The sequence below is a fragment of the Halictus rubicundus genome, chromosome 18 (genome assembly GCF_050948215.1).
Source record: "Halictus rubicundus isolate RS-2024b chromosome 18, iyHalRubi1_principal, whole genome shotgun sequence".
Lineage (NCBI taxonomy): Eukaryota > Metazoa > Arthropoda > Insecta > Hymenoptera > Halictidae > Halictus > Halictus rubicundus.
In genome coordinates, this window is record NC_135166.1 from 2,314,164 (window position 1) to 2,341,177 (window position 27,014).

Below are 27,014 nucleotides of genomic sequence, written 5' to 3' on the forward strand. Positions count from 1 at the left end.
AAATCAGAGGTACCGTGCCAATTTCAAATTAATTCCGAACCTGTTATTCTTCCACGGGAAATCGATGGGAACACGGAGCACAAACAGGTCGGACTGTCGATGTTATTTCTCACAAAAATTGCATAACTGCGATCAACCATATTTAAATTAAAATGACACCCAAACTAGGTTAATGCTTCTTTTTTATGAGCAAAAAGCTGCATCGACCTTCATAAGTCCTTGACACCTACAAACATCTCGCGCTACGTATAACAATAATGACGTTGATCAAGGTGGTAACGCCTGGTGCTCCACCCTGCAAAATTAAATTCTATGACAAGGAGTTAATTAAAATTTTTGCGAGAAGAAACAAACACCTACGTGGCTCCCACAGTATCAAATTAATGCGGAGAATTTTTGTTTTGCAGAAAAATCTGCCGTCCCCTCGTTCGCAACGCGGTACTAATTTATATTAACATGTAGCGCCTGTTATGAAATTAATACTACATGTTAAATAAAAAAAAATTACTTGTGGGTTCCTCTTTCAGAGAAATATGTTTGACCCTAGATAACTAAACTGTGATGCACGAATGTAATTAAAAGTGTTAAGAGCGTCCACTTACTGTTACATTTGGAATGTGTGTTTGTAAATTGCGTCGTCAGTGTACGTGCTACGTTGTGGCGAGCTTGTTGAAGTGATCGCAGTCCTTTTTCCAGCAGTCGGGCTGCTAATATCGCTGTCATCAGGGTTTTCCCGTCACTTGGTCCGCGCGGATTGGTCGCTCTCGAGAATCATGAGAAAATTGGCTGGATATCGTCCGCGTGATCGCGCGTGTTTCACTTCACACATGCTTTCCTCCGAGCGGGATTTACATATAGATTAGGCGTTCGCGGGACACGGGAAATAGAAACGTGGCGCGGCTATCAATGCGGCCCATGTGACGATTTTGGCTCGATTTCAAGTAACCAACCACCCAGGACACCGTGCTACCGTATTTCTCCGTGTTCCATCTATCTGTCCTGGGGGTTTCCCCGGCACTGTTCCACCCAAAAGTATGGCACCGTTCGACTTGCTGTTCGCATTTCTTATCGGGCGAGCAAACACCTACAAAGTTTATTATCGCCTGCTCGTTGGTTTATCGACGCCCAGGGATTTCCGACCAGTGAGTACGGTTGTTTACGTTAATAGGCCCTTCAATGACTATGCCACGTGAAAAAGGAACTTGGAAATCTTTTTCTAAAATAACTGCTACAGTGTTTACTCTGTATACGTCCCAAATGCCTAGCAGATAAAAGTCACACAACTATCCCCACTTCCGCTGATCCGAGGCCTTCTAGAGCTTCGCTATCCTTTCCTAAACCAACAAAATTCTACATGGGCGATCCCCAGAAGACAATTGGGCGATCCCGAAGAAAACATCATGGCTGGAACCGGGACACGAAATTGAATCTCGCGCTCAGCCGAGCAGATGGAAGACGGGACGCGGGGAAAATAAAAGAATCGATCGGAGCAATAAAAGTCTAAAAATCGTCGGAATGGTCTGGGTTCGTCGGCGAGCGTGTAAACACTGAAGCCTAAGTGTCCGGGTCAGGAAGATTTACCGGGTAGCCTGTGCAGAGGGATTCAGCGGGACCTCTGGCTCTTCAGACATTGGCAGCATTCCAGGGAATTATTCCGACACTTTGCAACGTACTGGTTGCAACATGCCGTATCGTATCGTATCGTGCCGTGTGTCGCCGCAGCACGAGCAGTCCCCGGCACTTGAACCGTTTCGCTCTTCCGCTTTCTCGAGTCAACCGACGTGACTTTTCCCTCATTAGGGAGCTTGAAGACGGCTTAGAATCCACTGAACGTGTCGACGACCAAGCCCGAGAAATCGGTGAAAGAACACACCGGTGTCGCCTCCTCCTCTCGTTCCTCTGTCCCTCTTTCCCATCCCTCTCTTTGAGGGCCGCTTCCCTTCCATTTTCTCGGGGTTAAGAGCGTGCTGGTTTCCCATTTCACGTGTATATCAATACACAATCCGGATCTTAATCTGTAGCGGATTGCAGAGGTGTGTCCCTCCAGAGCACATTCAAGATCGTGGACCCCAGTCAAGGAGCTGCGCGAGGGTTTCACTCGAAACAAGAGACAACCCGTTTCAGTAATAAATAATCGGCCGGCGTCTTATTGACGCAGCAAACTGCCGGCTGAATGCACAACCTGTCCCGGCATTTACCCGCGAGGCTTCGCTCCGGACGAATAAACAACCGCGCTGATAAACCCCCAGCATTTTTCATCAGGACGGCTCGAGGCTCCACTTTCGGCGGAAGTGAATTAAATTTTTTGCGATATCCCCGTTTTCGTATTCGAGCATTAAGGTCAAGACGCTTTAACGCGATCTAACGAACAAGAATCTGGAACGAAGCGACCTGGACGCGAACTGTAACGTCGTTAGCAACCCCGCGGCTACGAGGCTCCGAGTTGAAACGTTTTCGGAAATACGGGCTCAAATATTGACGTGCGTGTTTGTTCTCTAATTAGGCTGCGGCGATTCCGGTCGAATGGGACAGTGACAGTGACGCTAGCAGTGAAAAATGTCGGAACCGCGAGGTACGATTTCGGACGCCTCGCGACAGTATGCCGTCGAATATTGCAAATTACTCCGCGATAACGAACAAATTGGCATTTTGGAGACCATACAGTCCTAGATTGGACTTTTAGGAAACCAAATTGACCACTTTTGAATTACTCGTTATCGTATTGACGCGTCAATTTGACCCCCCGTGAACCCTCTTGAGACAATGAAAAATGAAACACTAGATCGGCACGCGACGACGCAAAACGGTCTACACGCATTCCGCCCGCAGCGCCATCTTGCGGTACATTTGTCGAACAAGGAGTACGTGCAAATTCTGGTCCTCGTGAATCTGTAAATGTATATCAAAAAGTGCTTTTCTTACACGATGCTACTGTCGCTATATTGCATAAAACTAGTACTAGTGTAATAATTTAAAATAAATTTGAAACAGTCGATAAAGAAATCTCGAAAAACGTTTTTCCAATGACGCATAACAGGGGTCTGCACCGCGCAGGCAAGCACCTAGCGAATTCCCTTGTATAATTGAAGTAGTTTGCGGAACTTGGCTGTTGGAGACATGTCTGGGCAGGAACTTGGAACACCAAGGCCAAGATTCAACCGCAAATTCGAACGAGCTGTGCAAATAGCTTGTTTGAAACGGTACTTGGCCGTCTATGTGTCGCAATCAAGGAAGCAGTTTGATGAAACTTGCCATTACCAGTGTTTGCCCGGAGAATCGGGGAAACCCGGGAAACCGACGATGAGCACGGGTTACGAAACATAATGTAGCGTGAACCAATCCCCGCGAACGGCGGGACATTTCGAATGTATGAAAAGTAGAACAGTCGCGGATAGGTGGTATTATCCTGAAATTGTCGCGAAACTTTGATCGGAAAAATATTTGATATATATTTCTCGGGGAAATATTGGAGAGGAAAATTGCCCATAAATTTCAGGTGGGAAACTATCCCTTCCGAGAAACTTCAATTCCGTATTCCATTTTTCATTTTAATTTTACAGCCCGCCTCTCGATGCAATTTATTATTCTCGCAAGGACTTTTCGTTCTTCGGGCCCATTTTTGTAGGTTAATAATTGTTATAACGAGTGGGGGATTTGTTTTTGAAAATTAAATGAATAATTGCTATTACGATGCGATACAGAATTCTTGCGGGTTATGGTCCCACGCGGTCGCTCTTACTACGTTTATGTCCCGGCGTCATTTCGCGTTTACGCCATGGTGCTAATCCGAAACTTTGTTGCTTGTTGTTGCAGGCGTTGTTGCAAGCGCACGACGTAGCTGGACACGAAGTTTACGGTGAGGAAGCCACGAGGGTGACACCGCCGCCTCTACTTCCATACCTAAACGGGGGCGATGATCTCGAAGGGCAGAACGGTGATCTAGACCTCGAAAATGTGACGCGTGTCAGGCTGGTCCAGTTCCAGAAGAACACCGATGAGCCGATGGTAAGTTCGCTGAAACAGTAATCATAATTTAATTGTACCCTGACATCATTTAATTGTACCCGGACCTGACGGTCACAAGACAATACTAGGCCCTGCACGATCTATGTCACAGCACGGACCCGAGGATTGGACTTAGATCGAGACTTTACCGTAAATGAGAAATCCACGATATTCCTGTTGAAATTCAGCAATTTTTGCTCTCACAATTGAGGCACCAGGTTGTTTTATAAATTGTTAAAAAAAAAGACTTAGTTATTATCCTATTTTGGAATTGAAGCTGTAGCTCGTCCCACGTTGAAATTGTTAAGCAATCGCGTTCGCTTGGACGAATTTAAATATTTTTAGGAAAGTTCTTGCGGTAAATAACTTTTGCAATAAACAGCGAGATCGCCAACTTCGCTGTGTAAAGAAAAAGAAAAAGATTGAAGCACGACACTCGACGGTGAAGCATTGCCATTGCAATCTCATTCATGCAATAACGCCGGTTTTATGTTTGGTCGTTCTGTTTTAAGGGCGTTTTCGAACCTACGATGGGCATTAAAGTGTAACAAACGCACGTCGCTCGAGTATAGCGATTCAGAACGCAATTTCAAGGAGGATACTGTAATAATCGTGTGTGCTTGGTTGCAGGGGATCACTCTGAAAATGAACGAAGATGGGAAATGCGTGGTAGCACGAATTATGCACGGTGGGATGATACACCGGCAAGCGACTCTTCACGTCGGTGATGAGATCCGAGAAATTAACGGGATACCAGTGGCCAATCAGTCTGTGAATGCGTTGCAAAAAATACTCGTAAGTGCTGTTAATATCGCAAGAGATCGAACAATACGTACAATTAGGTCCTTTTGAATCCGCGATCGTACGGAAAATTCTCTATGAAAACGAGCGATACTGTTTGCGCGAGGGACGGACGCTTTTCGGAAATATTTTACCCCGCCATAAAGGAATATTTATATTTCATTTCATGATTTTTTTGCGCACTGTTTGATTCTGTCATAAAAATTGTGAACCGTTAAAACTCACCCGGGGGAAAAATTAATCCGCGCGACGCGTTGCAAAAATTGTGTAACCAAATCGATTCGTTTCCTGCATTAAATGTTTTTTTAAAAATATTTTAAAAATATTTTTTCAAAAATAACATAAAAATTTGGGTACTTTCTTGCCGCCTCGATCGAACTAACGCGTAATTACTTGAAGTGGATGTGATACAGATTTTGCTGATCGATTCCGCTTTCTGTTGCAGCGTGAAGCACGAGGATCAGTGACCTTCAAAATCGTGCCGTCGTACAGAAGCGCGCCGCCACCCTGTGAGGTACAAGTAAGCCCTAAAGCCCAATCCCAATCCCAACACCTGACTACAGCAACGAAACCCACACCCGCGGCGGTGTCGACGAGCACCAGCTCGGACACCGCCTCGGCGAAGCTCGGGAAATCGGTGAAAACCTCTTCGGCAGCCACTAGCAAAGAGAAGAGTAGCAAAACGAAGCCATCGAAAAACAAAAGTTCGGCCTCCTCGACCGAGAGCACGCCTAGGCGACGGCTGAACCCCTTATCGGCCCTCAGGTCGCGGAAATCTTAGATAACAGGCCGCGATAGGTCGCCGATAGGTCTCCTTTAGCTCTCCTGGCGCCAGTCTAAAGTAGAACTTAACAATTAATCTGTTGAACAGCCTCTGACCCTCCTTGCCTTCGTCGGTTATACGTAAGAGTGGTTTCTGGTCGGAATGAACTCGGAGCTCTGATGAATTTTTTAATCACCCTAGGAAATAGTCTCCGAGACAGTCCTTCTTCTCAGTCTAGTTTTGAGAATTTTCTAATGATCTTTCCGTAGCTCACTGTTGAGAGATAGATGACTAATAGCGTAGCAGTGTGTATGTAGAATTAATTATTCGAGACGCTGGGAGAACGTGTAGCTTTGCTCGTTGGAGGATAACTATGCTGAAAGTGTAGACACCACGCGCGAGCCGAATTGCGAAAAGAAAAAGAGCTTTGTTCAGAGAATTTCGCCACAAATGCACGGCACTGGGTTTCACGTTTCAAGTGTTGATAGGCTCGTTTTTCAAAAGAGGAAAGTTATTTTCGCGTCCGTAGAAAATCCACAGTTTTAATCACACCGGATATTTGGAATATTTTATTTTTACATGGCGCGAGCAAACAAGAGTTTCATATTGTCATTGAAAATGAACTTAACAGTAGGATTGCTATATTTGTTTATTGAACTTGAATAGGGCTTAGATCAAGACTTTTTAATTGTGAAAGTAAGCAAGAAAGTAATGGAATTTCTTTCCTTTTTTCTCTGTGCAATACTGAATACTCGATATAAAAGTTTGAGATTCATTTGTTCCTGTTATATGTATTTTAGATCAATTCGATTCTTATCAGTCTCGTACACAATACTCAGTTCAATTATCCTATACGTCTAGAAATGGTATTAAACTGTAGCGTTGTTGTTAAGTAGCAGCGTTGACGTTAAGAGTTGTCAGATAGTACTGTGATCTCGTATAAATTCTAACAATGTCTATCTACGTAGTCTGCTTCTAAAGATTGTTCTTATTAACCCTGTTAGAAACAAATCCTATATACACGTTAAAACGTTCGTTAGACTTTTACGAAGTAATTAGCTAGTCGATATCAGTATTTTTCTTATCTCGAAGAAAACGTAGATCGTCTAGAATTGTTGTTCTCTAAACCACGATCACCATAATTGTGATACCCCTAACGTTCAGCCAACTGTGCAGATGTTATGTGCGCAGGCTGCTTAAAATTAAAACTGCAAAATGATCTCAGTGAAAAATGTACGAAAACAATCGAGCGAAATTAGAGAGAAATTACAGAGATTATATGTATTTTATTTTACTAAATTGCGATAAATACTGCAAAACGATCGGACTGAAAAATGTAGGAAATCAGCCCGGGTGAGATTTAGCGTAATCGAGCTTTTTTTAGTACTCAACGCGGCGTCGTCTAATTTTATGAATAAATTTTACTCGGACCAATCCCGGGTTTATGGAGATGCCCACTTATCCAGGACATTCTGAATATTACACGACGAGTCCGGAGGACATTACGTAATACAACCCGGAGATCAGATAGAAAGCCTAATTTTAAGTAAATTCCCGTAAGCACGCGTCTCGGGAACCACCCCGCTCTGCGAATGCAGTTTTAATTAACTCTGATTAGTTCGTATCCCGGACTCGTTTCTGTAACTGCATATTGTCACTTGTTTCGTTAACCAACTCCGTGCTAAGCTTCGAATCGACCATTTACTTCCCCGAGATCAAGCCCTGATGGAAAATTCCAGACGACTGCTAATCCGCGAGCTTAATACACAATTTTCAGTCCGCAAACATAAAAGTAACAAACCTGCTTGGTAGCCTAATAAATAGTTTCATCGAAATGGACATTCAATCGCTGTTCAACTTTTCCGAATTAGGGGAGGTGAATAAAATTACTATGAGATACAAACGAATTTTACAGTAGAGATTCAGAGATTTATCGAGTAGAGATGTATGTATTTAAACAATTTTCTTTTAAAGAGGTTACTTAAAAAATAATTGTTCAAGGCGTTTCACCATGTGCAATGCGAGTTGCGTTTCTCTTGCCAACGAAACTCCTGTCTCGTAGCTGAAAAGAACCTCGTGTAGACAATAGTGTGCACGATTATTCTAGGCATTTAGCCTTCTGGAAACCGAGCGCGATTTGAACGGGATTAGATCCGAACTTCGAATGTTCTCTTAATAGTTGGTAATTTATACATAGCCGCGGAGGAAGTTCCCGAAGCTTGAACATGGGTGGAGACAATTCGTATAGTGGTTTGCCGTGTACTTTGTCCGCTGGAGCTGTTTTGATTTCACGCGGAATACACCCCGTGTTATAGTATAACCTAGTTAAACAATTGAGACAGCGACCTCGAGTGTCGATAGTTCAACCGGTCGCCGCCGATTTCCGGTTTCAAGCTTAAAGTCCGAGCTTTAATTGCGAATTCGACCAACCGAGGATTCCAGCGTTATTTCAATTTTCTCGTGCTCGCAAAAGTTGCAAAATTCGTCCGAAAGTCTCCACGGCGACGGCGTACATAGAACCGTTAAATAATTCAGAAGTGTATCCACGTTGACTAGATTCACGCAATGTTAAATGTTAGAAAGTTCGTCAGATTCATCGTGATAGATTGTGTAGGACAATAGGTTTCAGGGAATAGCAAACTAGACAACAAAACACAGCCTATATACTACGAAAGTTTTGATTCGAGTAACAGCATATAATTAAAAACAGCGAGTAGAAATCGTAACCGAAGTTTCTAGGCACTGTTCGATGGCTTGCGTTCAGAATTTCTTGTTCATAAGTGTAATTCATTAGGGTAGTCTGTAACGCTTAATCATGTTCTAAATAGTTGATATTGCAAAGCTTTCTAGGGCAGACGTTAAATATTCTAGGGACTCTTTAGGCGAAGGAAATGAATCCCTGTTGAAAACCCTTTTCCGTCCAAGAATTTACGTAGTGACCTGGAACGGACGATAACTTGGCGCCAGGATACAAGAGATAGTTATATAATACAGTGCGTTTTTCAAGTCGTTCTCATTCTTTAACGATTGCCGTGTGATTCTCTGATATACGCCGTGTTTTTCCCTCAGTACCTTTTAGTTGTAAACATTTCATGGTCGAATTACTGACGAAAATTACGACGAGAACCTCTGCTGTGCGAACAAGGAAAGATCGGCCTAATTTGCCTGCAATCATACTTAGCATGCCTAACGCGTTTCGCTTGTCAATTTGCTAAAAATGTAGCAAAAAGTACAGGGATAATTATTTTTTAGCAATTGTAACGAGAAAGTAAGCGAATATTTTTCTTACAATAACACAAATCTTATAGTCACTGTAAAACGACTACAAGATATGTGTATGTTCATTTCCCTATGAAATTAATAAAATGATTCTAAGTAGTACAAAATGAAAATTTGTTCGAGGACGACAGAATTATTACAGCATGGAGGCACTGATAATATTTTAATCTTCTGCTTTAGAAAATTCGTCCCCGAGGACGGGTTAAATATAATTCGAAATAACAAATTACCGCGGGGGACGAGATTCCTGTCACAGTCTTCTAAATAATTTATCATCATTAAACGCGAAGTGCGTCGATAACGAAGACATTGAAAGGTCGCAGCGTTCGCGCAGCAGAGGCTCGTGGAACGTTCGAGTAACGAGATTGTAAAAACAGAGATTCGCGTAACGAGAATTTCAGCCATACTCGCCATTAAATTCTGTATTTAGGTTAGCGCCTGAACGCCTCGGGCTTGGGAATCTTTTAAACATCGTCGACCGATCAGGAATAAATGTGAATTTCGCGATTGAGCACGCATTAAGGAACCATGGATCTCCATCGGATTCCGATGTTGTAGAAATTGAATGATATAGTTAAGTGAAAGGAAACTAGGTCGGCACGGACGGGTTATCCAAAAGGACGCGCCTCGCATAGAAATACCGGCCGTAATCCCAAGGTTTTCTCAAAGTCTCCTTTTTTTCTAACAGTCGAGAACGTCCCGAGCCAATTTTCTTTCGAGGAAATTACTGTTTTCGGTAAATGGGGAGAATTCGATTACCAAGTGTTTGCTTTCGAGTCACTTATAATTGTTTTTATGCAATTTAGGAGGCATGGAGGAGTGGCGCGGTAGAAGATGCAATTAGAGTGGGGGGACAAGCCTAAATCTGTCGACTCTGGGCCAGTGTAGTCAGCTGGGGGGTGGGAGAATGATTTGGAAGGAAAAGTTACCCTCTCTTAACCGGTCCGTGGCGCAAGCATGAGGGAAGGGCAGATTAGAGTGGGGGTGCAAGCCCCGAGGGTCTGCGGGCCCACGGGCCGCCAGTTGCCCGCGTTCTGCTGCAGAGTACAAATCGATTCTCATCCACGAATTCTAGAAGTATTAGTTAAGTGTCTATCAGTCAAGTGCGCTTTGAAGTGTTAATTTGTGGTTCGACAATTGCAAGAACAGTTCAACCTGTTGAGAAAAATTTGGATAAAACCATCGGAATTACGGTTCGTACTATTCCCATTAATTTTAACGTTCGAAAAGTATGTTTATCGAAGTGTTGAAATATCGTTCCGACGGATGGATAATAAATTCTCAAGCAGCGTGGCTCGCGATTCGCTGGAACAACTTAATTCGCGCTTCGTTCTAACGGACGTTCCCTTAAAATGATTTCCGGTTCTTCCGAAACGACTGTATCGCTAACCAAATAAATTCTAGCGAAGTTGGAGGAGTTCGTTCGAGCGCGGAGTTGATCGTTGAAGTGTTTTATAAAGTATATAACCGAGACTAACGAGATATATAATAATAAACCGTGTGGAGACGTGTGATAGAGTTAACTGATTGTTATAGAACCGCGTAAATATAAATGTGAGTGAAGGGGCGGCTAGCTTTAAGGCTTGTCAAATCCAGTAAGTTCCCGAAAGAGGTCTAATAGATTCTAGATTGATAGATTCGACGGTGAAAAGCGCGGAGATCGAATTTGCAATCGATTCGTTTCGACGTTACATTCTCGCTCGTTAATCGCCGCGCCCGATAGCAGAGAAAAACCGTATTTTCTGTAAGCAAAGGCTGTCCATATTTTCAGACCTGTATTTAATTAAGCGGAGCCAATGGAAGACGGTTTTCACGTTTTTCCCCGAGACACACACGCAAACACACACACGCCGCACACATCAACACACACACACACATACATACACACACAGATACACGAATGCATTGATCGCGAGATACGATTCTACACGAGAAAACATATTGAAATATTACTGGTTCACGTACCGAAGAAGAACACGCTAATTGCAAAACGTAAGATTTACGATTGTGTGACGAGTGTTTCTCCCGAGGTCGTGCTCTTTCTCTGTACGTGAACAGTAACGTTTATCCAACTGAAAATTATCCATTCTTTTCAGCTTAATACAGATGTTAATTTCAGAAACGCGATACGTTTTTTCTATTAGGACACGTGCAACGGAAATGAGGGGTACATCACGTTCCTGCGCGTGCGATTTGCGCCGCAGAACATGCTCGAAGCAATCTCCACGTGGCAATTCTAAAAATTCGTTTCGTGTCTATTAACAGCTTATCGTTGGTTAAGATTGTCCGAGTCGGTCGTACCAAGCAGAAATTAAAATATAGAGAATCACATACGGGATCTCGAAGAGAAGGTATAGTCGATGTCGGTAGGGATTAGGTCGTTGGGGGGGCGAAGAGCACGCTTCACAGAATTCCTCGCGTTGAAACTTCGATTTTTGGCATTTTCTCGTCAAGGTCTACAGGATCGTATAAAAAAGAGTTACAAATTTCGGATCCCAGAAAGAGAAGTTCAACCAATGGTACAAGTTTTGCCGACAGTTTAATCCAAACGTTCCTAAAGAAACGCATTTTGCACAAAAAGTTTTGGGTCACGAAAGACCGCGCAGGGTGCGATTCGAGGGTTAGGGGGATAGAATTGGGATAACTGCGAAAAGCAGGGTCGGTCGATTTAATTATAAGTGGGAACAAATGGCGAGACACTTTGCGAAGAGATATACAAACACGGCGGGAACAATAGCTCGTCACTGGAGATTTCGATTTAATTGCTTTCGAGCGTGTTCCGCGGCGATCGTTCGTCGCGCGGAAACAATTTTACACGTTCCGATTACCGCATTCGCTCGCACTTTGTTATGGAAATTCTTGAAACGAGATCAATCGATACTTCTCGACACGTGCCGACCGCGATTCGCGATTTGTCGGCGTTCTTTCCGCGCGGTTTAATCGATAAACTTTGGCGACCGTCAACAACACCGACGAACAATAATTTCGCGACGGCGTCGAACGGAACCGAGAACAATGCCGTCGATTGACCCGTTAAACGCCGCGAAACGAAATTAATTCGAGACGAATCCTCGCGCATGGAAGACGTAATTCGATTCCGAAATCTTTCGATTACGCTCGTTCCTGCGCGAGACACCGTAATTCTCGGTGCCATAGTCTTTGAAACGCACAAACATGACACACTCTGACACTTAAATCCCCTGCCCCCCCACCCCTCTTCCCCTACCCCCTCGTCCGCTTCACGTATTATGTATGTTTATATACATGTACATAGATTTACATAGAATATATTTATATTGGTTGTTTCAATCATGTGTTTATCTCGCGTAGCATGGGAAAAGGTGATTTTGTGATGACTAAATTTACGCGTGCAGGGATCATTCAGAATTTGACCACGCGTCGATGCTGGGTAAACGATATTACACTTTGATTACAATGGTCATCGTTACAATTAGATTACACTTCGAACGTGAATGAACGTCGAAGCCGAAGTTGAATATTGAGCACACTGTGTGTTTGCAAAATAGTCTTCCAAACGGATTGTTTTTTTTTCTTTCAATTTCGAGAAGCATTTACGATATAATTTATTTCATTGAACTGAGTGCGGAGTTTATATTATGTACAAATTGTCGTCTCACGTTTGCAAGCAACAAATTGCTTTTAACGATACACAGCATCGAAGAACACACGCGTTAGCTTGAAGCTGTTCCATGAAGGAATAGCTCGCCTAGGTGTCTCATACTATTCTTTCAATTTTTATTTCAAACTTATACAGCATTTATTGTTCGTCTCGAGAAACTATTCGTACGAAACTTTAGTTCGTTTGTTCTTGGAACGAATTGAGCGTAGTTCGGGAGCAATTTAACATTTCCTGTGTTTCAATTGTTCCTGAACATTCTATTCAAATTAATAGTTCTTCAACACCGTGTCCGATAAAAGCTCGCTCGGTACATTTATAATAAACCAAAGGAAGCTAAAAGTTTGTACGCACCCTGCATTTTCTCGAGACGACGAATAAACGCAATTTCCAAAAACGTCCAAGTCACTATTATGCCAACGAATGTTACACAATAACGTTAACGTCGTTTAACAATGGTTAGAACAACACGTGGCCTAATCAATCGGTTCAACGGATCGGCAAAAAAAGTCGCCGATCCAACAGAGCAGGTCGAGAACCGTTTTCGCGCGAGCTTTTGAAAACCCTCGTTTCGAAAATCGATTAGGTATGTCCCACGGGTGGTTTTTCATGCAGCCGACTATAATTCGATGGGACATTATTGCGGACCATGTTCGCGGGAGCAATGGACATATTTTGTTGGTTAATGCGCTGTTTTCGATGCATTGATACAACCAATCGGTCGCTTAACAATCCACCGGAATCCTGCGCACGCGGGAACTCGATCAGATTGCTTTTGTGAACGTGCGATCTCTCTTCATCGAGGTATAATTACTAGGGGTGCGCGGGTGCCCGAGAGCCTCGGGTCGGGTCGGGCCGTGTCGGGTTCCCGGAACTGTGCAACGTTCCAAAGCGTGAAAATGCAAAATTCGATTGGGAGGTCGTGACAGAGCGTCATACAAAACAGTAAAAAAAACCAGTCGTATTGTTTTATTACGTACTTTGTTCATTACATACTGCAGGTTTATTCCGCATAAAAATCCGCTTTTTACTCGTGCGATTACTACTTTTTCGACCCTCGAGCCTAATTGGACTGCGGGCAACCGAATATTGCAAACTTTCGGGATCCCGGCCCGACCCGACCCGACCCGACCCGACCACAATTTTGGATGCCCGAAAACTTCAGAAACTGTCGGGATCCCGAGCCGGCCCGAACCCGTACACCCCGGATAATTATCCACGAAAACAGACGGCATATTTGACGCATATTTAACGATCTTCGAATCGATTGTTCTCGAGAACCGAGACGACAGTGGTTAGCAAAAAAACATTCGGCTTATCTTGTCACGACGAATCACCTGCATCCCGGCCATGTTTTGTCGAGTCGACAACCAAACAAAAAACAAAAAAAAAACCAAAAAATTCTGTTGCATACCTTGACGGAGAGAAACTGTGTAATCAGAGTGCAACACGTATACACGACGACGCGAGTATCGAGAGTCGAAAGGAACAGGAGTGATAAAGGAGAATAGAAAACGAGAAAGAAAAAAAAGAAAACAAAAAAAAAATCTACAGAGAGACGTCGTGAAAACGTTGGCTAGCTTCGTGAATCGGCCGTGAATTCACGATTCACGTGGAGGAAAAATGCCGGCGTACGGTTGTTACATGCATGCATATGTGTGTATACACATGTATATGCGCGGGTTACGCGTACATGGTACGCGGGGCTGCGTTTCATAAAATCGACGTGAGTTCTGAATCACGGGCCCTCATCCGACGAGCTCTCAAAGATTTCTGCGACTCGTTTCGCAACGAAATGCGCCGCGCGTGTGCGACGCAGCGAAACGACGCGCGGTGTATGCTCGCTGCTAGAGGATAATTAAGCGCAATCACGTTGATCTGTGCCAGCGAGATCCACAAAACAGATAAAACGAAGGCAGAGTTCAATAGGCGAGCGGTGTAACAAAACGCTTTGGTCGGCGCTTTCGAGTCCACGGCGCGTTTGCATGTTTCTATTTCTCTATCTTCCTCCCTCTCTCTCTCTCTCTCTTTCTTTCTCTCTCTCTCTCTCTCTCTCTCTTCCTCCCCCTCTCTCTTTATATACTCTCCCTCTCTCCCCCTCTCTCTTTATATACTCTCCCTCTCTCCCCCTCTCTCTTTATATACTCTCCCTCTCTCCCCCTCTCTTTATATACTCTCCCTCTCTCCCCCTCTCTCTTTCTATACTCTCCCTCTCTCCCCCCCTCTCTTTCTATACTCTCCCTCTCTCCCCCCCTCTCTTTATATACTCTCCCTCTCTCCCCCTCTCTCTTTATATACTCTCCCTCTCTCCCCCCTCTTTATATACTCTCCCTCTCTCCCCCCCTCTCTTTCTATACTCTCCCTCTCTATCTCCATCTTTTTATATTTCTCTCGCTCTCTATCTCTCTCTTTCTGTCTCGTCGTACAAAGAACGTCCCGTTTCACTTGATCCACCTAATCATCTCCGTGAATGTTGATGACCAAGCGAATGGAAGTTGAAAATTAAGCGACCGAACGTTGCAGTATGCGGGCCGAAGTCATTCGCGGGCTGATATCACTGAAAGCCTGCGAATGCTCCGTTCGATTTTAATGAAGCACAGTGTTTTCTCGATATATGTCAACGACGCGGGTCTCGTATCACATAGGAGACATGCCCGAGCCGATTTTTACACTCGGAGGCCTCTCGAGCTTCGTGGCCCTTCACGGGGTACACTCCGCGGTAGAGGGGATTGTTCCGCGACGTTTATCATCCAGGCCTTGGCGACATATATCGAGAAATTAATATAACAGCTTTTCGTCTGTCTGTTTCATCTATCTCTTTCTCTCCCTGGCTCTCATACTGACAAAACGAGGTGGTTTAATTTCGCGACACCCCGTAGCGATTGTTTATTGTAACGAAATCCATGACTTTTTGTCATTCGTAATCGTTGGAGTTTTTGTTGTACAGAAAATTTTTGTTCAACGAGAATGAACCTCTATGATCGATTTTAATTCCAGAGAATCACAGTCATTTTTGTATTTCGAGCCAAAATGACTTCGGATTTTAGATCGCGTTTCTCCGGTTGTTGGAAACATAGTTTCGCATTACAAATGTCTGAAAAGTTATGCGGATCGTAACGATAACTGTTTTTCGTTCCATTCCGTTCATGCAATCCATCGACTGTCATTGATATACAATCTGCGATGGTGTTGGTCGCGAACAACCATGACGGCGCGGAGGGTCTCGAGTTCTCAATGTTCTCACGGTGCTTGCATAGTAATCCCCGTCTGATCGTTCCGCGAGTCAAGTTAATTGGGACAGCCTGTATTATCTCCCTTTCATTCTGCGTTTTTTCTTCAAGTATTCTTCACATCTATTCTCCCATTTCTCTACTCGTTTTTCCGTTCATTTTTGATTATTATGATTATATTATATTATCGTTATTATTGTTATTCTTATTCTTATTATTATTATTATTACTCCGTAACGTCGGGTCGATCACCATGTATACTGGTAGACAGTAATTATGCGATCAAGTTGCGTATAAGGAATGCACCTTTCGTTACAACATATGTTGGAATGTTGTTTGTTGTTTTTTGTCGTAAAGAAGCTTTTGTTACACCCCTCATTATACCCTCACCTGCATGAAGGATATCTTTGCAAATGTTGAAAGCTTTCCTTTCAGACCGACACACGTACACGTATTATGTATACATATATATATATATATATATATATATATATATATATATATATATATATATATTCTATAGTTCTCTTGCATTGTGGTTTGGTCGGTGCATATTATCGGGCGACCGTGTCTCGACGCCGATCGATCAGTCGATCGATAGTTCGGGACATGTCAATCACTTTTTGGATCTTCTGGATCACGTTCATCTCCTGCACGTCGCGTTGCATACTCGAATCGGTGGCTCAATTGGCTTTATTTTTGAGAAACATGTTCCTCTTTTTCTGTAGATCGTTTAATGACAAATTAAGCGAACGTGCCCGAGAGGTTATTTTTTGAGAAATTTTTTTCTCGATGACTAAGACTTCGAGAATGTATTGCTGTCTGAAAAAGCTCATCTCGAAGAGTACCTAGTGATTTTTTTATATGGAAATATTTATCAGTTACAAAGTTCTACGTACAAAATTAAAAATTAGATCAAATTTATGTAATATTAAAATTAGATCAAATCTAATGGTAAATGGTGTAACTTTGTAAGTGATAAACATTTTTAAATGGTACAGTTACGAGGCACTCTTCAAAATAAGCTTTTTTTTTAAATGCAAATACTTTTTTGAGCAAAGTCTTACAATTTCTGAGAAAACGATTCTCAAAAATCATTTTTTTGCCTCCTGACTGAGCATAACCCCTTAAATAATATTATACAAGGAGTTGTAGGACATAAAAGAAGAAACCATAGATCAATGGACGTTTTTTATAAAGTAGGAAATTATTATTTTATACAGAAACCTATTGGTTTATAAAATGGTGACTCCGGCATAATCTTAAATTGTGCTTCCATGTTTCTATCTTAAAGCTACTTAGGATTAATTTATACCGTGACGTCACAATTAACGTGACGTGTGTACGGTACTAAAAGCTTGGAAACTGGTGCTGCTTAAACTATGTGACTCAGGGAAACAAATTCGAAACCATAATTGTAAAAATTATTTTGTTCGAAGAATTAACCACAAGTTATAGTGAAACGTATTTTATTATTCTATCATTACTATGAAGAACGAATTCTTAAGCTTGCAAAATGTTACGCAATATGACGGGATCCAGAAAGTAACAATCACTCTTACATTTATCAATAGGAGTATATATCCCGATTGATAAATCGATTCACGGAATGAGTCAATATTAGTTCCAATATTTAAATATTTAAATATTTAAACCGCACCACTTCTCGCAATTTCCGAACAAAATTATTTTCGTTCGAGGCGAAACGTTTTTATTGACCGTAATCGCTGATTAGTATGATATCGACGAGCTTCCAGTAGCACAGTTTAATTTTCCCGATCGAGTATCGTGTCCCCGTTCGATCATGCTTTTAATCACGCATCCCCGACACGAGATTTCCACCCTCAAAAAAGAAACCCTAACAAACGAATGTCACGGAAACGTGCAAACATCTCCGAACATGCAGCTGAGGGTAGCATAAACAACGACGCGTCTTACCGTTCGCGCCGATCACTATGTCTCGCAATGTCCACGCGTCGAACACGTTCTCAGGGAATTCGTCGGTTTTCTTCTCGCGCGGAACGCAACAACAACGATTGCTGTAACGGCTATTGTATTGTAAACAATTCGCCTCTCACGTACCTGAAAACGCAGACGTTAATCGTTTACACGGGACGCTTAATTAATGAAAATCTCGGGTCACGCGAATCGGTTCTTGCACTTTTCAACCCCCGAAATTGCTCCGCATAAAGAGGAATTGATGCACTATGAATTGCAGTGGCCTGCACATTATTCTGGTTCTTTGGACGCTCATGCTATTTTCAAACGAATTTGCAAAGTCTCAGCTGTTTCGAATTCAATTCTTCGTTGAATCCTGTCCATATTATTCGATAAATTGTTACTAGAAACATCGAAGACGTTCTTTTATCGTTTGTTTATTTAATCGCATATTGTTTGATAAATTGTGTTACTTGGAGCATAGAAGAACGATTCTTTTATCTTTCACTTTCTCGTACCACGTTGGTTGTCCAATATTTCAAATTTTATATTCATATCTTTATAGGTCGGCACCATGAAATTTTAAATATACCTTGTATATAGGTCGTATCGGAGCCATTCAATTTCACATCTTCGTTAAATGTCGTGTAAATTGTTATGCGTTATTTTACGACGTTCTCCGCGTAAATTCATTCGGCCGTGAATAAAGAGAGAAAATTCGAGCGCGTTTTACTACAGCTTACCTTAATCCTTTTGATTCTCGGCTCAAAATACGCATAACTTTCGAGCCAGTGAATTCCTCGCCTTGAAACGTCGATGTTTAGTACTTTCTCGCCAAGATGTACAGGATCGTAAAACAAAAAGTTAACAATTTCTGGGTTGCCAAGGTGAAGTTTAGCCCAAGATTTCTGGCTCGATATATCAAAGTTCTGAGAACCGGGAAAGCCGATTAATTCTTGTACGCCAAAGAACCAATTCAAAAGAAATTCGACCAATTGGTACACCACAAACCTCCCCCCACCAACCCCTAATCAAACCTCCACGATTCGATTCCCGATTACGTTGTTATAAGTGTGACGTTTACGTCTCGGTTTGTACATAATCTATGTATTAATTGTACATAGCTTTTACGCCGTTTGATTCAGCGGTTTCACGTCTCGTTTTGCAACCCGTACAGATTGCAATCATGACAACAGTGAGATCGTGGCATCACGAATATGGTCTCCACAGATACACACCCTTACACAAACACAAACACAAACACACACACACACACAAACACACACTCACCAAGTACTTGCTAATGTTTAGTGGTACAGCGTGTCTAGATTTTGTAAGGCGTTGTAAAATGTGTCGAATAGAGTAAAGTGAGTGTTATATGAAAATGAAAAGTCTATCGATATTATGATATACATACGCATACATATATACATATATATATGTGTATATATATATATATATATAAGTAGAAATGCTGATGTAATGGATTATGGTATGTGCGATTAATCTTACACGACCCATGACGGTACCCCATTATGCTGCTTCGAATTGCACAAAACAGGCCTAGATCAGGGTATAATAACTATATACGAAATTGCACCTCAAAAAGATTCAAAATGGACGAACGAAAACGGACCCCGCCGTCCGAGTGTTAAACCCGCAGTCGATTCGAACTGGAGGAGAATCCGGAACATCCAAAAACGAAAATAACAAAAATCTGCTGTCGCGACGATCCCTGTTTTGTGTGAAACAATTGCACCGTTCCCCAGCCCTTTGCCAAGCCACACCCAAGCAACCAGTATCTCTCACGGTAGCGAGACCTGTCTATATTTTTACGAACCGAAACGACCCACGAGCTCTCGGATTCCGCATTTAGAGTCGTGTAACGATGCCGAGTGTCATCGACGTGGACGACCTTCGGGGGCCGCTGTAAGCGCGAACGTAAGTGCGCCCGTAATCTTGTCCGAGGTCGGACGTCATCGATGTAACCGATAAGACACCGATTGTACCCGTGTTGTAACCGTCGGGAGAGCGATCGTGTTCTCTCTGCGTCGCGGTGAACCTCTCGGTGTCGTATCGCCGGAGAAAGGAACAAGAAAAAATAATAAAAAAAGAAAAGCAAAACGAAAAGAGCGTGGGCGGTATCTACGAAATAGCGCCGGCGGCACATTGTACGAAGATATAATAAATCACGAACTGCTGGAAACATCATGGTCCGTCGCACATCACCTCCAAAACTTAAAAAAAAAAAAAAGAAAAACAAAAAAACGTGTGTGATTTCTCTTCTCTTTGTTTGCCGTAGAAATAGCCGTCACAGCCCGCCTGTACATGGATTCCGATCTCTCACGTTCACGCACGTACGTGTGTACCCGACGGACGATTACCCGCGTTTGTCGTTTACCCTGCACTGATCAACAACCAATGCGGTTTATGGTGGGCCGTTCGCTATAGCACGAGCCCGTTCGCAACGGAAGACTGCGAGCACAACGCCCATCAACGACCGTCGTTTTCTTCTGCCCCATAATATATCGTTCAACCCCAGATCGAGCCTGTTTCGACACCGATCGAATCCCCCCCACACAAATACCACCACCTGCGATCGTTTACTATCGCGACCGTAAACTTCTCAATCATCGCTCGCCCCCCGCACACGATGTTCCTTTGTAAAGTACCACACGCGTTGCTCACCCCCTCCCAGCGCGAACCAATTACACCGTAGACTCTCGTATAATGCGATCGAAACATTGTTTTTGGGGAATATCTTGGGAATTTGTGATTTCCGTCAAAAACGAAAGTCATAGTCGTATTCGGCACGTCCAGACGAGTAGAGTGACGTGCGATAGGTGCTAAAAGCTTCGGGTAGCAATTGTGAAGTTTAGTCATCGCGTTATACGGAAGTCTACCGTAAGCAATCGCATGGGGTCGTTGCAGTTTCGATTCGTATTCGATATCTTTCGGTACACTTTTCTACTTAATTAGACTTCAGGAAAAAAGGGAGGAAGTATGTCCGTGGTATTGGTTGACCCCATGCGACCTGTGCACAAATCGGGGTGTGAGTAACGGATGGTTGAGCTCTGTGTTCTCCCACCTGTCGGGTACGAACTATTCTGACCCTTGTATGGGGACGACTCCGTGGGACCGGTAGAAAATCGAAAATTATTACGGACTGGACGATAGAAAATGGGAAATCTCGAGATTCCGATAGAGGTTTGTGAACATGCCGTTAGAGAGCCGAAGGAGGACTCTGGAGATTTCTCGTTTCTGTGTCGACTGTACCGTCCTGCACTGGTCTGGACCTGTAGAAACGTGAGTTAGTATGGTTCTTTGGATCCTGGATTCTGCAGTTACTCTTGTAGTTGATTGAGAATGTAGCTTTTTTGGGTGTGTTTCTCTTTTGGAAACTATTCAGACAATAAATATACATTTACACACTGAATTTATACATGAGAAGTAAAAGATATAGTTCCAATGTCCTCGATACTGTGGTAATATCGTGAAAGCATCTTTTTTAAAAGAAGAAAGCAGATTTCTTAGAAGAACAATAAAATTATTTTGCTTGACTTCAATTTTTACACTTTCTGAATTAAAAATTTCAAAATAGAAAGTTCTGTCCGCACAGGGTTAAAAACGTTGGGAAATTCAAGGTCGTACCTGTGACGGATGAGCAACATTAAAAATAGAAAATTCTGCTTGGAAAGGATTAGCAAATTGAAAAATTGAAAGTTTTGCCTAGAAAAATTTGCCAAAACTAAAAATTGAAAGTTTTGCCTAGAAAAATTTGCCAAAATTAAAAATTGAAAGTTTTGCCTAGAAAAATGTACCAAAACTAAAAATTGAAAGTTTTTCCTAGAAAAATTTGCCAAAATTAAAAATTGAAAGTTTTGCCTAGAAAAATGTACCAAATTTAAAAACTGAAAGTTTTGCCTGGAAAAATTGAAAGTTTTGCCTAGAAAAATTTGCCAAAATTAAAAATTGAAAGTTTTGCCTAGAAAAATGTACCAAAACTAAAAATTGAAAGTTTTGCCTAGAAAAATGTACCAAAATTAAAAACTGAAAGTTTTGCCTGGAAAAATTTTCCAAAATTAAAAATTGAAAGTTTTGCCTCGAAAAATTTGCCAAAATTAAAAATTGAAAGTTTTGCCTAGAAAAATGTACCAAAATTAAAAATTGAAAGTTTTGCCTAGAAAAATGTACCAAAATTAAAAAGAGGACATTGTCCCAGTGAAGGGCCAATAAAATCGAGAAATTTGAACATAATTCACGTTTCGAGGGTTCCGGAGCAGCGTGCGTCCTCGCGATCGGGACTCGAAGGACGCGTTCGCGATTGTCTCGGCCGCGAATTGTCTGTGTGCTTTGTGATGCGCGTCTTGTCCCGCTTCTGCACTCGCGAGACGCCGGCCCAAGAATCCCGTTGGCCTATTGTAACAGGAGAGACACCTACTATATCTCGAGGGTAGAGTGCAGGCCCAACGGAAATCGAGCAGGGAACCCAGCAGCGTGAGCAGCAGTCAGTCCACCAGACGAGTTGTCGATAGTGCAGTACCTGCTATGTCACTGTGTAGATATATGGATCGTCCACCTTGAACCTCCCAAGAGTATCTTCCGTTGTTCGCCTAACACGTCGGTCCACCGTTCCCCACCTCCACCGTTCCCCACTCTTTAGATTTGTTTAATAAAGTAGAAGAACAGCTTCCAATGCACGCGGGGAGCAATTCGACGTGTCATGGCCGAAAATCCTGTCTGGAGGACCCGCCTCCGATGTTCCTCATCTTCACATTGTATCAGCTTGTCCCAGAAGATCATGCGAACATTCGGTGTGATCAGCAGACCGCGGATCTTTGTGCAAAATGAAAAATATCTGTATCGATTTCGAGAAAAATTCTAACTTCAAATGGGAAAAATGCCGGCTTTCAGCCATTTTGTCATGAATGCGTACAGATCCGTAGTCCAGCTAACACGAACGGGAGAGTAGCCTAATTTGGACTAGCTTCTAGGACGAACCCCAGCGCGGATTAAGAAAAAACAATTTTCGTGGTGTCACTTAATGTTACTAATTGAAAAACAGTTATACTGACCAGCTGCTGGTCCAAATTCGACCACTCTCCCTTACAAATAGCGCGATCATGTTTTCGTTTAGTGTTTTACTGTTTTTCCAAGCTTATGTTTCGTTAACCGCGCTACACTCACGTTGCTTGCCTAAAGACTGTACCGGATTCGCATTGCGCGCAGTAGTCGAGAACGATACGAACTTTTGGGACAACCTAATATACTGTCGCTGTCCTGAATGACCTTCGGAACGTTTTAGCCGTCGCTCGATAAAAGTTGATTGACGTTTCGCAAAAACGCTGGATCAGTGTTTGGGGTTTAGGTTTTCGATCGTTTCGTATTTGAAAAAGCATAAATTATTATCTCGTCGATAACAAACAACGAGCGACGGCTGAAGTCTTCCGACGATCACTTAGGAGACTGTTCTTTGACAGCAGTGGTGAGCACGGTAGGGGCCCCTGACCCGCCTGCTTCCCCCACCAGCGTCTCTTTCGTGCGGCGCGCATCCTCGCTGCGCAGCGGTGGATACACAGCGTAAGAGACGGAGGCACCGTTGCGCAGCGAAGGTGCGCGCTGCTCGAGAGAGACGTTGGTGGGGGAAGCAGGCGGGTCAGGGGCCCGACTATAGCATTTCCCCCTCCATCCCGTTCGTCCGGCAGCGCTGCGTGCACCTCTAATTACTTTACGCATTTCATTTGGCGCGTTCGGTCGTTCGCCGCGTTTCTTGCGCCGAGCATATCGGCCGTGCTCGCGAAAAACGTTCGGCGAGCTGAAACGAATTATAGCGTTTCTCCTGCGTGACCGACGAGAGACCGACGAGAGCGGACCGCGCGTTGCTACTTGTTGTTTTGATTCTCCGATTCCGCAGCTTCGACGATGCTCTCTCCTCCGGGCTTTGTCGCAAACGAGACACGAGCTTCTCGCTCTCACTCTCTCTCTCTCTCTCTCTCTCTCTCTCTCTCTCTCTCTCCCCCTCTCTCTCGATCGCAATCCGTGGCGAAAACTGTTACAGCTCGAAAAGGAGAGGTAGAAAGGAAGCTGCCTGTGTGTCACAGCAATGCGCACCGTGACTCTCGGAAGCGTTGACGCGCGCGACGTCCCAACGTAGGTGTTCTCTTTATCAAGTTGATTCTTGTCAAGCAACAAAAGAAAAAGAAAAAAAAGAAAAGAAGCGAAAGAAGTGAGGAGGGAAAAAGTAGTAAGAAAACAAAAAAAACAAAAAAGAAAGTAAAGTAAAGAAAAAATATAGAATTCGAAACATTCGCCTGAGATCAAGTTGATGAACATGTTAATTAATCGATCTTCCTTTTTTCTGTTTTTTCAACGCTCTAGTTGTTCAGGAAAAAGCCTCTGCCAGTGTTAGTAAGTACCGCCACTTGATCTGGTGTGATTGGACTGCTGTAGTTAGAAGGCTATGCGTTTATCATACATATAACATTTATACATACCCACACGTACGTCACGTTTCGACACACACACACACACACACACACACCATCACCACCACCACCACCACCACCACCACCACCGTCATGTTATCGTCTGTTTGCTGCTTGAGTCTGAGTAAACGGGTTCTCACGGGTTTGACCCACGGGGTCAACTTTTCTCTCAGAATTCCGGCCGATCTTTTTTATTCGTAAAGAGAGGACTCAGGATCGTCTCGAAAATTTACCCAGACTCAAGTTGCCCGATCATTCGACCACCACACACCACCACTGCAGAAAAAGTAGGTCTCCACTTGACTATCATCCCGTTCCCTGCGTTTTTCTTCAGTTTACTCGGCCACACCACGCCCACGGGTCACTAGAGATTCTTTAAACAAGAGATGCCATAATTGCCGTAAGGGAAAACCCTTACTTCCTATTTCTCTTTCTCTCTATCTATCTTTCTGTCTCTACCTATCTATCTTTCTCTCTTTGTTTGTTTTTCTGTCTCTGTCTCTTTCTCTTCCTCGCTCTGTTGGCACTTAGAGTGCCGGACGCACTCCCTCTTTCACCGGTGATTTAAAGAGATCCTGGACTACGATGCTCGCCGTGAAACTGTCGAATTGGCAATCGTGAGACGATAACGCGAGCTTCGTAGTCGCCGAGGAATTGACTGTCTGACGATACTACTCTCTCTGTTCAGCACAAAGGCTAATCTCTGTGCGAATATGTCCGATCTTTCTGTTAGCTCCGACTTCACTGGCAAGTCGTCTTAGTGCTTACCTATTATCGTTTCTTTCATTTACATCCATCGTTCCTCGGGGTTGTAGCTCGACGGCGAGAAAGTCTTCTCCGTTTTCCGTGTAGATGGACAAGTTTTTCCGTTTCGCCTCCGAAAAGTACTTTCCAATTTTACCCTAATCTGACCCCTCAGCAGGGGTAATATTTCTTTTTTCTCGAATGGAATACGTTTAGTACCAAATTTGTCGCGATGAATAAAGATTTCGTGGAATTATCGTATTCCAGCAATTTTAGTGCTACACGATTGTTGTCCAATTCGATCCACGCTTCGACAGAGACTTTCAACCATAAAATATACATGGAACCCATTCGCAATTAGCAACGGCGTACACTTTCATGCAGAATCGTGTTCAGACCGTTTCGAACAGTCAACCCCGAAAGACAATTAGACTTTCTCGCCCAACTACTGTCATATAGGGTAAGTCCGGGAGTGATGGCCCACTTTTTCGAAAAATATCAGCACTTTCTCAATTTGAAAGCACAAAAAGGAAAAACGCGATTGTCGGAGTAAATACAATTATCATACTGTCGAGAACGAACGAATCTGTTTCGCAAAACACAGAAGGAAATTGCATCCCGTGCACACCAGCCATCTAACCCAGATTGCCCAATAGTTTAGCATGTGATAGCTCAACTGTATTCGAACCTAAATTTTGAGAACGTTTTCGTTGCTTTCGCAGCTAGAGATTCTTTGAATCCGAGATTTTTTTCATAGATTTTTCCAACGTTCTCAGAAGACGTTATAAAATCGTTCCAATTTGATTTCTAATTCATTGAAATGTGCTAAATCGTATGGGATCGAGGATACAAAAAACGTTGGTGCAACGAATTAATTTTATTCAACCGAAGCGAGCTAAGATCGCAAATTGGAGAGTTAGTTTCGCCGGGGCCATCTCACCCCGAATTGCTATGGATGATCCAATTAGTGCTTAGATGGTTCATTAGTCGCTTTCTCTTTCTTCTGCGAAAAAGAACAACGGTGTTCCATAGAAACGCTGCCTGTACCCGACGACGAATCCTCCATAAACAAATACACGAGAGTGACAAAACGTTTCTCGCGGCGTGCACAGTGTCTAATCGCATCGCATCTACCGAGCGAGAGAAAACAAAAGAGAACAAAAGAAAGACAGAATAGCAGAACAAATCTCGAGAGCAGTATTCGTGCAGAGCTGGATTCCTGCGTACACACACACACACACACACACACACACACACACACACACAAATCTCATTCCACCACATATATCACACCGCGCCCACCACCCCCACCCCCGTCAGCCCCCACCCCGAAAAACTTTTAAATTCATAACGAGCTCATGCAGCCCGACTTGTTCCCGTCGCAAAACAAACAAGGTTGCGTGGACAGGTCGCACAGCACTTTTATATTGTCACTGTATACATCATTATTCTATTATTCCATCATATGCCGTTTGTTATATTCGCACACTTAACGTAGAGCCCGAGTGCATACTCTGCATATCGCGCGCCTTTTTCAAGCGTGTCCGTGTGCGTATGTGCGTGCGTGTGTTCAGTCCGCTGTGTTTACGTATACTGTGCAGCATCCAGTTGCTTCAGCTTGTATTCTTGACGGAAACTACGACGAGATAACTGACGGTGTTTGGAGTTTTTTACCGTGTATGTACATGCATCGCTAGATGAACTGATCGTTGCAATGGTTTTTAATTAGGACGACGAGACACCCGGCGCTGGGGACGAATCGATGCTTGAAATAGGCGACGGCATACAAACCAAAAAAAAAAAAAAAAACCGCGAAAACCGACGGGCATTCTTCATATTCAATCGAACGAGTTTTTCGGATCGTTATTTTTGCTCGGATACGAACGAACTTTCACCCGAATGCATCTCGATCGTGCCCCACGACCAATAACATCGGATCTTTATTTTCGAAACAAAAGAAACTCGAAGAATTCAGTGCTAGAAAGTATCTAAGCGTTCGAATTGAATCGGTAGTAAGCTGTTTCTACTTTGCATTATCTTCAAGCCGAATAAAAAGCTGAACTTCACTTTCCGGGACCAAAACTGTTAAACTTCTTTTTCTATAATCCCATAGATCTGGATCAGAGAATGCC

At 43.2% G+C, this 27,014-nt stretch overlaps 1 protein-coding gene across 9 annotated transcripts in view; it reads left to right on the forward strand.

The window, feature by feature from the left end:
* The window catches only part of Cask (peripheral plasma membrane protein CASK), a 219,728-nt gene that overhangs the window by 179,489 nt on the left and 13,225 nt on the right, over window positions 1-27,014 (forward strand). For 4 of the 9 annotated variants that reach the window (XM_076803655.1, XM_076803661.1, XM_076803659.1 and 1 more), the window contains 4 exons: window positions 3,814-4,005; window positions 4,636-4,800; window positions 5,252-5,326; window positions 24,032-24,061. In XM_076803655.1, coding sequence (XP_076659770.1) covers window positions 3,814-4,005; window positions 4,636-4,800; window positions 5,252-5,326; window positions 24,032-24,061 — 462 coding nt within the window. The remainder of the gene's footprint in view (window positions 1-3,813; window positions 4,006-4,635; window positions 4,801-5,251; window positions 5,327-24,031; window positions 24,062-27,014) is intronic. The other 5 variants (XM_076803656.1, XM_076803660.1, XM_076803658.1 and 2 more) reach the window with 3 other exon arrangements.